Below are 15,357 nucleotides of genomic sequence, written 5' to 3'. Positions count from 1 at the left end.
AAAGAAAAGACTAAACCTCAAATTAGTTCCTATTTTTAAGTTGGTATCATTCATTCACTTCTACAAATTAAATTTAATAAATCAATCATCAAGGAAATCACTATGCTACCTTTCTATCCTATTTCCCCCAAATAAATAAATAAAGAAGAACAACAATAATTCTCATTAGACATAAAAAAATATAAATTTTCAAGTTTGAGGGACATTTTGCATATAAGTGCAAAAATTCAGGGGGTATTTGCAAAACGTCATGTTCACTAACTGATTAACGTTGTGCAATTTCAAAAGGATAATTGAAGTTTTGTTAATTTCAAGGGTAATTGACGAAACTTAAAATTTCAAGGGAATAATTACCTATTTACTCATATGACTTTTAATCCCCTATCATATTTTAATGTTAGTTCCGATGATGTGTCCAAACCAATAATGACATCATTAATGACACGAACATGTTATCAAAGGTGACCTCATTAAATAGGATGAGATCAAAAGTTAAAAATTAAAGCAGAGACCAAAACTAAATTTTAAAATAAGGTAAACTTCATAAAAGTGAAAATAGAATACCAAAAATGAATTTAAAGAATAAAATAGAATAAATCACAGCTATTCAACACTATCTCATATAGTACCACCGTATCATATCTTTATGTAAAATATGTAAACAAATACTATATCACCTGAATGTTACAAAAACAAAAACTATCTACCTAATAAGATTTTTTATCCAAAATTAAACCAGATAAGATTTTGTTTCGATAAAATCTACCTAAAAGATATACTTGACTGATTATGTAAACATTTATTTTATAATCTTTTATTAGAGAGTCATGCCGTACCACCATGTAATTATTTCATATCCTTTTTGAAGGGGTAATTATTTCAATGTTGAACACAAGTTGAATTGTCAACTCCAAATCTTGTGACAACTATTCACAAAAAATACAATAAAATCCAAGTACATAGATCTCATAACCTGAGAATAAAATCTACGGTTGAATTGCTACCTAACATCATTGGCATCTACTTTTCAGGCCAATTAAATTTTCATAATCAGTCCAAAACATGTGAAATTAAAAATAATTTAATTGTATTAGGGAGAAGAAATCTTCTATCATGAATAACGAATCTCTTATAACTTAACCAAATCTTCTAAATTTAAATATCTTTTAAGAGAATTGAATTTAACTCTAAAATTTTATAACTTAATCAAATCTTCTAAACTTAAATATCTTTTAAAAGAATTGAATTTAACTCTAAAATTTTTGTGAAAATTTCACCGTCTATTATAATCATACTTAATTAATTCGATGAATTATTCTGGGTAGTTATAGAAAAAATAATACTCAGATAATAAATATTAGTGATTGCAACCCACGCGCCAAATATAACAGTAATAAATCTTGTCTCACGTAAACACACTGATGAGATGCCACGTGGAGGGTAAAAGCGGTACAAAAAATTTAATGTTCGTACACGCGCGTAAGAACCTTACTTTATTAATGTTTTTTGTTGTTGTTAATGTTATTGTCGGGTTTCACATTCAAAGATCCAAAATGTTGCAAAGTTTGCAGAATTTTCCATCCAATTGGAATATTATTATTATATAATCTTTTTCATAGATTTCACATTGAACAAAATTCTTCTCAATTTTATCTCTGATTCTCTCTCTTTTTTGTATTATTTATTTTCATTGGATTTTTTTTTTTTTTACCTTTTTAACATCTAGGTGAGTTAATTTCAGTGTTCTTAACTGATTTCATCCTAAAAGCTTAAAGGGTCATCAAGGTTTGATCGAAAACTATTTATTTTTTTATCTTTCTATTTCAACGCTATTCAGATGCCAGAAAATAGACAAGTTTTCAAGAATGCTGGTTCTAATCCATCTGGTGATAACATTGAAGGTAATTCAATGAATGATTGATTTTTCTTTGAATTCTTTATGTTTTGTGTTATGATTTGTTGTTTATGTTGTTTTTCTTGTTCTGATCATCATTGTTTTGGTTGGAAATATTTTGTTTTCATTGATGATGACGATGACGATGACGATGTGTTTCTATTTTTGGTAGAATGAATTTGATTTGAATGATTTCTATTTTTGTTTTGTTTATGATTATTGATTCATGCAATGTTGTATTGTGAGAGGTTTGATTTGATGATTATTTTGAAACTATGAGTTAACTTGTGTGAGTGAAAAAGGTTTCATGAATAGAAAATTATTATTATTATATTATGATTCCATGTTTACTTGCCTAGAATCAAGTGTTATTATACTTGATCGCACATGGTTTTACAAAATTTGTGTACTTTGCTTTATGATGCAATAAAGGGTCGTAATCGTAATCTGCATATTTTGATTTTAAATTCTTTACGATAGTTTTGTACTTCTGATCTTGTTTAATTGTATTGTACTGTGAGTGTGGTAATTTGAGTTATTACTGCTTGAATTTGTTGGAATGTTTGTTGAGAGATTGTGCAAAATTTGTCTGATTCCTTTGTGATTTGTATTGCAGAAGCTATTCGGCGTTTGAAAATCAATAGTACTCGAGACAGAGATGCTGTGCCTCAATCAATGCCTTATCCGGATCGACCTGGTGAACCTGACTGCGTATATTATTTGAGGACTGGAATGTGTGGTTACGGGAGTAACTGCCGCTATAATCACCCTGCTAACATTTCACCTGTAATGGACCTCTTTCTTTTGTTTCCTTTTCATGATTTTTCTTTCTGAATATATATGAAACAGTTTCCTAAGTCAAATATTTGATGAACATGTAGTTTGTGGAATTGTAACCTTGTTAAATTTTCTCATTGGTTTTATAATACGTAATTTAGGTAAAAGTTTCTCATACTTTATTAGATTTCAGGTTACTCAATATGGTGAAGAACTTCCTGAGAGAGTTGGGCAACCTGATTGTGAGGTATGCTTATTTTTGGTAACTACAAATGTATTTGTTGTCATTTTTCTTTCCCTCGTTTTGAACGGTGCTTCATGAAACCGAATGTGGACGTTGTTTGTGCAAGAACTTTAAGAGTGAATTCAAGAATAGGCCTTATTTTCCTTGAACAAATTCACTTTTTACCTATGATATTTTACTATTTTCCTCTGACAGAAGTCTTAGTTTCCTTTTACACTTAATTTTTGTCCTTTTGTGGTCTCTTATTTCCATTCAACCCCTTCAATAATAGGTTTCACCTGTTTGAAATACTTGCTAATGCTTGCATGAGCAGAAAATGTCTGTCGGCACTAGACTATGCTCATACAAGGGAATTGCTCTGAAATATTTAGCCTAGGGACATGTTCATTGTTAGAACACCAATAAATGAAAAGGGAAGAAACTAATGTAGGTCGTAGGATACGAAATGAGGACGAAAAAATTAATAAGTTATGCTGCCAATGTGGAAAATCATCTTTTGTTTCCTTCCAAACATTTATTAGATTACTGTTTTGATGGACATTATAGTGTTTGTCCTGAAGAATTTATTTACTAGATCTCTCTATGACAATAATGGCAAAGTTTCATTAGATGCTAGCCATGGCGTAATTTAAGAAGAGGAAATAATGATATGAACTTTGAGTTTCACATTTATTGTACCAGAAATATCAAGTTCAGGAAATGAATAAAATCTGTAGATTTTGTGCATTCTTAATGTTAAATATTAGATACTTCATTGTTATTCCAATACAATGAAAGTTGTTGGTAGCATATTACCTATAGACAACTTAATTAAGCGTTTATGGCTTAAGCGCTTATGATATAAGTACTTATGTATAAGCCATTTATATAACAAATAGATAAAACAAAGTCAAACTGTTTTTATAAGCTATCCTGGAGAGCTTATGGAAATAAGCTGAAACCATCTTTAGGACATGTCATAAGCCGTTTCCATAAGCTCTTCCAAACAGAATTTAATACTAGTAACTTGTGATCTTGTTTGAAATATGTGTTGCAGTATTTTCTTAAGACAGGAACATGTAAGTATGGATCGACATGTAAATATCATCATCCAAAAGACAGGCGAGGTGCTGCACCCGTTGTCTTCAATACTTTAGGTCTTCCCATGCGTCAGGTTTGTACATCCCTTTGAACCAAGTGCTTTATTTTTTCCACAAAGTTTACTCTTTTAATGGAAGATGTTGAAGCTATTGCATTTTTCAATAAATTGTTGCTTTTAGGAAGAAAAATCATGTCCCTATTACATGAGAACCGGGTCTTGCAAGTTTGGAGTTGCATGCAAGTTTCATCATCCACAACAGGCAGCTTCCTTTGGAGGAGCTTATCCAGTGGCTGCGTCCCCTCCCTCCACAACTGTTACTTCATCAGGTTTTCCATATGCTGGTGGTTTTCCTGCATGGTCAATGCCGAGAATGTCATATTTATCTGGACAGGCCATTCAATCTTATGTGCCTCCTTTTTTGCCTTCTTCACAAGGCATTATGCCTGCGCTCAGCTGGAGCAATTACATGGTTAGTTAAAAACTGTTGAATGTCATGTTTATATTTACGGTTACTGTGTTTTTGAATTCGCACACACATATACTGATTAACATGGTATGGTTTAAACAAATACATGAAGGTTAGAAAATCTTGTTACCATTTTTACTACTAGATGCACACACATTGCATGGAACACAAATGAAGTGATTTGTGTATGTCATGAATGACAATACTTATGTTTTATTGATTTTCAATCACATTCGGCGCTCAAATACTGATTAACATCCAAAACAGAACCAGCCTTGTCTTGTTTAGGAAATATTCCTAGACTTTTAGGATCTTTGGCTATGTTTGATTATGTTAGATTTCGTAACTACATGCATTCAATGGTTACTTACTTTTTGCTGATTCAACTAAGATGTTCTGTTTTTGACTGCTATTTTATTTGTCGAAAAAGGGAAGTATTAACCCTGCAATGCCTACTGGTTTTATTGGATCTAATCTTGTCTACGACTACATGAATCCGGCGGGAGAGACACTTTCTGGTGGACAGGCAATGAATTCATCTCTTCCAGATAGACCAGAGCAACCAGACTGTAAATACTTTATGAGCACCGGAACATGCAAATATGGATCTGATTGCAAGTTCCACCACCCTAAAGAAAGGATAGCACAAACATTATCAATTAATCCACTCGGTCTTCCTATGAGACCTGTAAGTGCATTTTCTTCTTAATGCTTAGGGTCCGTTTGTTCCAACTTTTTTATTGTGAAAAAATCATTTTTTTAAATAAACAATTTTAGGAGTTTTCATCCATTTGTTATTTAAACAAAATGAGAATCTGAGAAAAATATTTGTTAATATTATCCTCCCTAATATTTTATGATACTTTTATATTAAGTTATCAAATTAATTTGATTTTCTGATTCCTATGATGGGTCTGCAGGGGAATGCTATATGCTCTTATTACAGAATCTATGGAGTATGCAAGTTTGGTCCAACATGCAAATTTGATCATCCAGTTGTGGCTATCTCTCAGAACTACGGCTTGCCCTCGCCTACTCTATCAGTATTCGATGCATCTCTCCTTACTAATCCAAGAAGGCTTTCAACTGTCCAACCAGCCGAGACATCTCCATCGAAACAATCAACTGACAAGCTTCAACAATCTGATACAAAAGCTGCTACCGAAGATTCATCTAAACAAGCTGACAGTACATCAACTTCTCGCACACCTTCGACCGAGTCTTTACAGGAATAAACTGCTTGAAGTTTTATTTTTCTTTTGGACCTTTTTTTTTCTTTTTCGGAGAAATATATTATACATACCATCTATTCCCCCTTTTGATCTGCAATTCTGCAGGGTTGGATAGTTTGTTCAATGGTTGTTGTGACAATCATGAGCTTGTGGGGGATAGAGGGCATTTTTTTTGTGGTGAATAAAATGCAAGTAGAAAGTTTGTGACTTTCTTTTCCCCTTTTATCTCTTGGGGGTCAATTTGGTACATACACCTACAAATACTGAGTGAAATTCTCAAGTATGTAACAATTCTTGCATGAATAGAGTTTCTATTGGCTATAATCAATCAAAATATCAAGATACATTAAAATTAAAAAGCAATCAAAACTTGCACGAGTTTTTTTAGTATTATCATAAGCTTTTGCATGAATTATTTATTCTTCTATATATGTGTGGAAGAAAAACATAACACTGAATTTTGTACCCTATTTTTAAGGGCATGGCTAATTGACAAGCCAAATGTACACCAATACTTACATTTAAATTACAGGTTCAGCCAAGTAATGCTAAAACTAACGTAAGAAAAATAGTTATAGAGGAAAGCAAAATATAATATATACATGAGTTTATAGACATGATATACTCCCCATTTACAAAAAGCAAAGGAGTCCCAAAACAAAGCTACTAGAAAACTATGTTAGTTTCAAGAAGAATCCAAAACATCAAGGTTCAAGTTCTGCTACTGAAGTTGATAATGGTCTTGGAAATTTTTGTCCATTCAACTTCATCAAGGTTTAAGTTCTGATGCTAAAAGTTGTTTTAACGCTTTATTATAGCCAGCTTTGTACTGCAAAGAAATTTGATCTTTCAGTTCTTTAATTTCAGCCTTCAGTTGATTCTTTTCAAAGCTTGATTCCTTGAGAGTTTTCTTCAATTTATTCTGTTCATCTTTAAGACGAATCATCAACTTTTTCAACTCAGCAATCTCTCCAACCAAAGCTTTGTATTCCTTTTCAAAATCGCCAAACATTTGGCCAATGATACGAAGAAGCAACGTCGTGCGAATGCAATCCGCTAGGTTTGTTTGTAGTGCCCTTTGTAATCTCAGCTCCTTAGCTTTTTCATGATGCATTTCCTTACCGAAATGCTTATCAATAAGGTCTCCAAGTGGAAAACCGACATCCCAGATTAATGCGTCATCATCATCACCACTACCATTTATCTCGGTAAAAAGTGATGTCCACATTTCATACACATCTACACCTTTAGAAGAACTAGGCTGGCTCCTATTAGGAAATTGCACAGGAGATGCACTTGAAACCTTCAGTCGAATGCGTTTCTTGAGGGGTTTAATCGGGGAATTATTGGTTGTAGCTTCCTGTGCTGAGTTCCTTATACAATCATCCATTCTCTTACTTTCACAAACACCGTGGTTGTTCTTCCTGAAAACACAAATTGAAAGGCAAGGTAGAAGTACAAAGCAAAAGACATAAAATTAATGTAGGAATGTAAGAAGTACAAAGCAAAAACCATCAATGTTCAACAAACAAATTCTAACCATTTTCATGGTACGTTATGCATACCACTAACAAGGAATTAAAAGGGTACACAAAAATTAAAGATGGCTTTGAATTGAAAGCATATTTCCTCCTTGACTGAAGTATTCTTCATGATTCATTTGCAATATATAACACAAAGGAATTACTCACTACAAGATGATTTTAATTAAATTCCTCAACTGCTTATTAATAAAGGATTTAAACGTTATTAGAAATATTGAGTTAGTTAAAACTTAGTTAGCTAGAGTTTGTTATTAGGTAGTTAGTTAGTTGATTTCTCACAAGCTTTCTAATAGAACTTATAATTAAATTCTGTTACTGACAGAAGTCATAGCGATTCGCAGACAGTCCACAAAATGACACCACAGAAACTGTAATATCCCACAAAGCCACCTTTAAATAATCACCAGACCACTTAAAAAACAAGTTCAATGCAAACAATGTTCCTTACGATGTTAATTATATGCAGGGTCTGAAAATAGGTCCCACCATTTAGTGTATTGTATGCGGCTTACCTTGTTTTTTACATAAGAGGCTGTTATCAAAACTTGAACTCGTGGCTTACAATACATGTAAACTACAATACAACTATAAAAAAATCCTCAACTATAAAAAGTATCAATTAATACTCATATAATAACATAGATTATAATAGAAAGAAAAGAAAAAAGGCAACAATAAAGTAAAGGAAACAAATTCGACAACCAAGTGGATCCACTAATATATTATGCAGAAAACATAAATGTCTGAGCCTTAGCACTATACATTTGGTCTTGTGACCATATAAAACTTGCTATAACAAGTCTTACATGGTCACAAGACTAAACGTATACTGTTTAGGCACACAGAAATGTGTCTCTTTGTGTGTGCCTAAACACTATAAGTTTGGTCTTGTGACCATATAAGAATAACTCAATTCACACAATGGTCCATTTCATCTAACTACTCCCACACCTAATTTTACACTCACATATTAACCTCAATTTATTTAATAAATAAAAACGAGCAAGTCCTTTACTTGAATAAGAAATAAACCTCAGCTATTCATCTTTACTTACATGCATTGATTTTTTTGAAGGGATCTTACATGCATCCATTGATCTTTAGAGAATAAATGCATAATTTCATTAGTACACATGCATGCATATAAAGCTATCAACTCCAGAACAAGCACATGCAAGCACATAGCTCTAATTTGAGAAGATGTTCTCCCATCAAAACTAGAAATCTAAGACAAGACTAACCAAACTTGAGGGAGAAGATGATGATTTCAAAAAACTTCACCTTAGCCTCTTTGGTTTTCTGTCTCTCTCTAGTTCAAGCCGAGCATGAGGTTGTAGTGTGTATCTTTCTTTATCTTCCAGAGAGACATTGTAGTATAAAAGTGGAATATGTTAGCTGATATTTTTCCCTTTTTACCCTCAGAAGTATAATGCAATACCTACCCCTATCCTAAGGCTTCTAGTTCTAGTTAAGTCATGAATGGGATGTTTGTTGGATTCTCTATCACATCTGATTGTAGAGTAGTCTAGAAGAAAATTTATAGATTTTGAGTTCAAAATTTCAAATTCAATAAGTTATATTACAATCCTCAAAAAAAAAAAAATATTACATCCAAATGCTTCTTGATTGCCTAATTTTTTGTACATAAAAAGAGTGGAAGTTTGGGCAATAGTTAAAATATTGGCTTAATTTTACTTTTCATCCTATATTTTTTAAGCTTACAAAAATAGTCTCCTCTTTTTAAAATCGAATATTCCGGTCTTCAATTTTTTTAATCATTCGATTGTCAAATTTGTTGCAATTTTGGTTTTAACCCATATTTTTAGCTATCAAGAAATGTAGTATATGTGTGATATCACAATGTGTATGTTGTTGAAAATGAACCTAACTTATCATCACAAGACCGACTTCTGAAGTGAGGATAGCCCACACCTATAAATACATGTTTAAGCCATCTTTTATCCCATGCAAGGCTCTTTAACATATGTTAGAATTACGGTGATTTACAATGATTTAGGCATGTCAACCCAAATACCAAACATACATTTAAAATTGTACTAATTAACAAATTACGTCATAGGATAATTCCCACCTTGTACTGTGGCGGAGCTAGGATTATTATAAGGCAAAAAAAATTTGCAACACATTTATAGGGGTTTACATATGAAATTGCAAGCAAATAATCAAAAATCTAAAGAAATTGCCTAATTCATAGAGGTTTATATAAGAAATTCAGAGGAATTTACATAAGAAATTGCAAAAAATTTGGGCCGGAGTCCGGACAAGTGCCTGGGCTCACCGGACCTTATAACTGCCACTGACCTTATGGAATCACAAATTCTCCCTCATGAACGATTTTCTCCTTGATAAGCTACACTCTTATCAAGGCCAGTTTCTCCTTGTGGAATCATGAATTTTAGCATTTATATAATTGGTGGAATAATTTAAAATTGTACTCCCTCCGTCCCTGAATAAGTGACCTATTTTTTTAAAAAAATTGTCCCAAAATACTCGACCTTATCAAATTTTAAAGCAAAATTTGACAATTTTACCCCTTATAATTGCTTGTATGGTCTCCATGTAAAAAAAGTGTGTCGGTTACTGCTCCATTGAGTGTCAAGTATGCTTAAGTTACTACTTCACGTAGCTAATCCAATACTCCACAAGAACAACCAATAGAAGAGTATCACATAATTAAGCATTGTCTAGCATGGAAAATTGGCCAATAACGTGAACTGCAAAACGGCTTAGGAAATAGACAGTCACACAACATACGAAATAAATACACATCCCATCCATAACAACTTTGCAAAAAATACTCATCCCACAAAGTAAGAACTACTTATGTCAGCTCAACCAGAGATAGATAATACTGGAACTGAAGATCATGAAAACTTTGGAGAAGAATTGATAATATTTTCATTTAAATCTATTTCTCTCAAAGACATTTTCTAAAATGTTTTGCACATATGATATGTTTATCACCACTATTGCAAGTTTTTATAGAGTAAAGTTGGTGGGAAATTTAAAATAAGATTGAAATTTTGATTAATGTTTTGGTGGGAAATTTAAACTAAAAATGAAATTTTGGTTAAGCATTTTGAGAGTGCATTAGTGGTTAACGTAAAGCAATCAAACTTTGGCTAAGGATTTAGATTGATGCATTAAAGGTTGGTTTACACTACAACTAAGCCAATCAACATTTGGTTTATTGCTACAAGTTTCATGGCATAGGCATATTGGTATATGAGAGACGTAGCTTTGGCATGTAGAGCAAAGGTTATTCATTGGTTGCAGTAAAAATTTGTAGTGGAACAAAGAAAGTAATCATTATTTAAAAGTGAAGGTTTAAAAATAATAATAAGGGCAATTCAGTAAAAATATCACTCTCTTTCTTTCATCTTTACACTCTTTTTAATCTGTGTGAAGTGGTCAAATAGGTCACTTATTCAGGGAGGGACGGAGTACAATTAAACAATTCATCTTATGATATCAAACTAGGTAGTTTAAACTAGGAACTCCACACATGCTCCCTAAACCTCAGCTGTTCCAGCTAATGATGCTCGTGTCTCCAAACATGCGTGGAGTTCAAATTTTTCCATGTTGAATGTCAAAGATATTACATGACTAAAAACACCTTATAATCAATCAAAGTAAAGAGAAGATGGCATATCTAAACCAATACTAAAATTTAGAAAACTAGCTACAGAGGAAAGCAAAATATATTAATATATACAGGAGTTTACAAAAACATATATAATAGTTATGAATTTATACATGAGCAAAATATAATAATATACATGTTCAACGTAACTAGCAGAATAACTAAAACATAATATATACATGAGTTTACAAAAAGCCAAGGAGTCCCAAAACATCAAGGTTTAAGTCTGCTTGCTTAAACCCTCTGATTATCTTTGACATTACTTGCGGAACTTTCCACGCTTAATTCGTCCAAAGATTTCTTTAAATTATCCCGTTCATCTTTAAGACTGATCATCAAATTTTTCAACTCAGCAATCTCTTCAACAAAAGCTTTATTTTCCTTTTCAATATCGCTAAACTTTTTCCCAATGACACGAAGAAGAAAGGTCATTCGAATGCAATCCTCCAGGCTGGTTTGGAGTGCCTTTTCAAATCCCAACTCCTTTACTTTTTCATGATACTTTTCCACACTGAAATGCTTGTCAATAAGGTCTCCAAGTGGAAAATTGTCATGCCAGATTAACGATGCATCATCATCACCACTGCCACTGATCTCAGTAAAAAATGATGTCCACATATCATCCATGCCCACACCTCCAGAAGAACTAGGCAGATTCCTTCTAGAATATTGCACAGGAGGTGCAGTTGATGAACTCGAAATCTCTGGTCGATTACGCTTGAAGGGTGTGGCCTGGAAATGATTGGTTGGAGTTTCCTGTGGAGAGTTCCTTATAGGATCATCCATTCTCCTATTTTTTCCGTGATACACATGTAACTCTTTCCGAGACATCTTTCACAAACACCGTGGTTATTTCTTCCTGAAAAAACAAATTGAAAGCCAAGTTAGAAGTAAAAAGCAAAAGACATCGATGTCCATTGTCCAACACATAAATTCTAACCATTTCCATGATACGTTTTGCATACCACTAACTTTGAATTGAAAGCATACTTCTTCTTTTGACTGAAATATTCCTCATGATTCAATTGTTTTTCACAGCAAATTTTATTAGAACATTCAAACTTTGGTACAAGGAGTACCAAGTTAATGCACACAGAGAGCATACCACTAGGGAAAAAAGCTATAATAGAGAAGCTAAAAGACAACAGACCCCTACATATCGGACCCCTAAATTCAAAAAGCAGAGTCTCATAGACCATATCAGCCGAAAAACAAATGACCGTACACAATTACAATTCAAACCATGCCACTAGACACTTAAAACCCCCGAACCTATGTAGAAAATCGATCATAGCACAGCCACCGAATTGAGATCTCGCCAGTAAAATACATTACCTCCCCCATAAACTTATTGTATCCCATCACCATTCATAAAGTAAACACGGACTCTTAGCCATTCTTTCTAAAAACCATCGCCATGACTGACAAAACCTTGAATTTATCCACAACTTGATACGCCATAACGACACAATTATTAAACAATCTATCATTCCTAACTTTCCTTATCAATTAAATAGTTGCGTGGCAAATAATTTCTAAACACTTCTAGCTTTCTTGCCATTAAAAGTGCCGATTAGAATAGAATTAGAGAGAACAAGTTGGGAGGGGTTACCAAACCATCGGAAAACTGCAAAGCAAATTTCAAAAGCCACGTACAAGTGCATAGCCACACAAAATAATTACCAATATAATTCCTCATGATTCATTTTCCATATACAACACAAATGAATTACTCACTCCAAGATGATTTTAATTAAATTCCTCAATAGTTTATTAATAAAGGATTTAAAGCACTTGATAATCATCAATGGAAAACTAAAATCACCCATAAGACCATGACAACATTTAATACTCATTTAATAGCATAGATTATAATAGAAAGTAAAGAAAAAAGGTAACAATAAAGTAAAGGAAACAAATTTGACAAACAAGTAGGCATTTCTACATAAAACATGTTTTTTTTTTTTTAGCAAAACATTATAATGCACAAACCATGATTCTGAACTCACAATGGTCCATTTCATCTAACAACTCCCAAACCTAATTTTACAAACACATGAAACCTCAATTGGTGGAATTACATGCATAAATCTGATTCTTACATGCATTGATTTTTTTTGAAAAGAATAAATGCATAATTTCATTAGTATACATGCATGCAAGCTATCAACTCCAGAACAAGCACATGCAAGCACATAGTTCTAATTTTAGAAGATGTTCTCACATCAAAAGTAGAAATCTAAAACAAGACTCACCAAACTTAAAGGATAAAATGATGATGATGTTGGTCTCTCTAATTCAAGCTGAGCATGAGGCTGTTGTGTGTCTCTTTCTTTGTTTTGCAGAGAGACATTGTTTGTGTATGTCTCAAGAGTGAGTGTGAGGGAGTACTAGAATGAAGTGGAATATATTAGATGATATTATTCCCATTTTACCCTCAAGAGTATAATTAATATCTACCCCTATCCTAAGGCTTCTAGTTATACTAAAGTCATGAATGGATATTTGTTGGATTCTCTATCCATCTACCCCCTGTCTTTTTAAAAGTATAGAAAATGCTCTTTTTTAATTAGTATTTTTTTATTTATTAAGAAGTGCTCCAAAGATATTAATTAGCACGATTATATTTAAAATTCAATAACTTATACGAATATTATGATATTTAAAACCAAATGTTGATTGACTTGTCTATTAAAATCAGGCACCAAGGATCACTTTAAAGAAGATTTTCAACTAAAGGAAATCCAAATTTGTGCATAGAAAGAATGGAAAGTTCGGGCAATATATAGAAAGAATGTATTGATAAAATATTGAAATTAGAGATTGAAAATTGCAATTTTGAAAAAAATATGGGACCAAAACCACATTTACGTCTTTAAAATATTAACTTATACTATTGATTCCAAATTTTATTAAGGCTTAATTGTTTGATGCTTTATGTTTGTTTTAGGTTTTGAGTTGGTAAAAAATGTTACTCTCGTAGGGATATATTTTTATTCGAGTTTTTTAGACACTAAATTATGGACACTTAAATAATAGTCTATGATAATTTAATTCAACCTATGTTTTAAATGAAAATATAAATCCCCCATTGTTAAGAGAGAATGAAGCATTTGCAAGATATTTTATCAACAATGATATATAACTAAAATGTTGAAGTATTTGGACATGAACTATTAAGAAACCACTAAAACATGAAGTTTATGACCTTTTTTCATAACTTGACTCAACAGGAGCGTGTTTCCTAATTATATTCTATTTACCTTTATCCAATTTCCACAATACACTGCAAACTAGCAATGATAAAAGGCTTCACATTTTTTTAATAACATAAATAAAGGTTGATTAGATTTTCATATTTTTAGATGAGTCTTTTTTCCATGTTAATGTCCATAGAAATGACTATGCTCCAAAGTTTAAACCAAATGTAAAAGATTAATTGAAAAACTAAATTGTAAATCCAGATTTGAAACATCATTAATAACCCGACATATTTTTTAGATCTTATATAAAATCTTATAATAAATTGGAAGATACATGGTGAAATAAATCAAGATTCAAGTTGTGATCCATTTCCAAAATGAGCACAAAAATTTGCAGTAACTAAATTCTGTCAAAAAGACTCTTCCACCAGCCTAATATATTCAACATCTACATGATAAAAAAATTACCATGCCCATTTATGCTAATTATGGGTTTGTAGTGGTTTTATCTAACCAACGTGAGGTTGTTATTTTCCAATACATGATTAACTAGTCTCATCTAATGACCATGCCTATTTATTTTGTTTTGAGGAAATTGATTAATTTTGGGTTTAATTTACGGGCTAATGGATTTGTAACTACTCTCAAAATTCAATTTAAAAAATACAATTACAAAAATAAATCCTTTGGGAAGTTTTTGGATTGTTTCAAAGGAAGAATAGATTTTGATTGAATGGAGGTTGACGGAGTTTGAGATTGCAATCGAGTGTATTTTGAAGAGTGATGATGATGGTGATTAGGTTGTCCGTGGAAGTTTTCAAAGCATTTTATGGGATTGGGTTTGAGAGGTTGAGAGATATGTGATTTTCAGGATTTGGGTTTGAGATGTTGAAAAATATGAGAATAAGGAGGAGTGGGTTTGCGCCATTGGGTGTGGGGGGAGGAAAACAAGAATGGTGTTTTTTGGGAGGAGAGAATTCACCGTCAAGACATAAACCTTAGTAAGAAATTCATAGTGCAAGGACCAAGTTTTCCATGGTGAGAAAAGAAACGCGAAAGAAAACATGATAATATAATGGTGAAAGAAAAGTTGTGTTGCAAAAATTGGTAGATATGGACATGACATTTATAAGCCAAGATTTAGATCGAGGAGGAGATTTCGAGGTGATAGCATGTATTATTCTCACCGACCAAGTCAAAAGAACAGTCAAATATGCATTTATTATTCTCACCGACCAAGTCAAAAGAACGG

General features: G+C 32.4%; 2 protein-coding genes across 2 annotated transcripts; one reads left to right on the top strand and one right to left on the bottom strand.

The window, feature by feature from the left end:
* Positions 1-1,520: 1,520 nt before the first annotated feature.
* Positions 1,521-6,018, top strand: LOC11435155 (zinc finger CCCH domain-containing protein 3). Its single transcript, XM_003616823.4, has 8 exons — positions 1,521-1,726; positions 1,838-1,901; positions 2,511-2,680; positions 2,865-2,918; positions 3,952-4,068; positions 4,175-4,465; positions 4,893-5,150; positions 5,383-6,018. The coding sequence occupies exons 2-8, from the start codon at positions 1,838-1,840 to the stop codon at positions 5,695-5,697; spliced, it is 1,269 nt and encodes a 422-aa protein (XP_003616871.1). The 5' UTR covers positions 1,521-1,726; the 3' UTR covers positions 5,698-6,018.
* Positions 6,019-10,979: 4,961 nt separating this feature from the next.
* Positions 10,980-13,730, bottom strand: LOC120580508 (uncharacterized). Its single transcript, XM_039834175.1, has 2 exons — positions 13,158-13,730; positions 10,980-11,761 (listed from the first exon to the last, which is right to left on the bottom strand). The coding sequence occupies exon 2, from the start codon at positions 11,731-11,733 to the stop codon at positions 11,137-11,139; it is 597 nt and encodes a 198-aa protein (XP_039690109.1). The 5' UTR covers positions 11,734-11,761; positions 13,158-13,730; the 3' UTR covers positions 10,980-11,136.
* Positions 13,731-15,357: the final 1,627 nt, after the last annotated feature.

Source organism: Medicago truncatula, chromosome 5, assembly GCF_003473485.1.
Source record: "Medicago truncatula cultivar Jemalong A17 chromosome 5, MtrunA17r5.0-ANR, whole genome shotgun sequence".
In the NCBI taxonomy this organism is placed as follows: domain Eukaryota; kingdom Viridiplantae; phylum Streptophyta; class Magnoliopsida; order Fabales; family Fabaceae; genus Medicago; species Medicago truncatula.
This window is presented reverse-complemented; position numbering and strand designations above follow the sequence as displayed.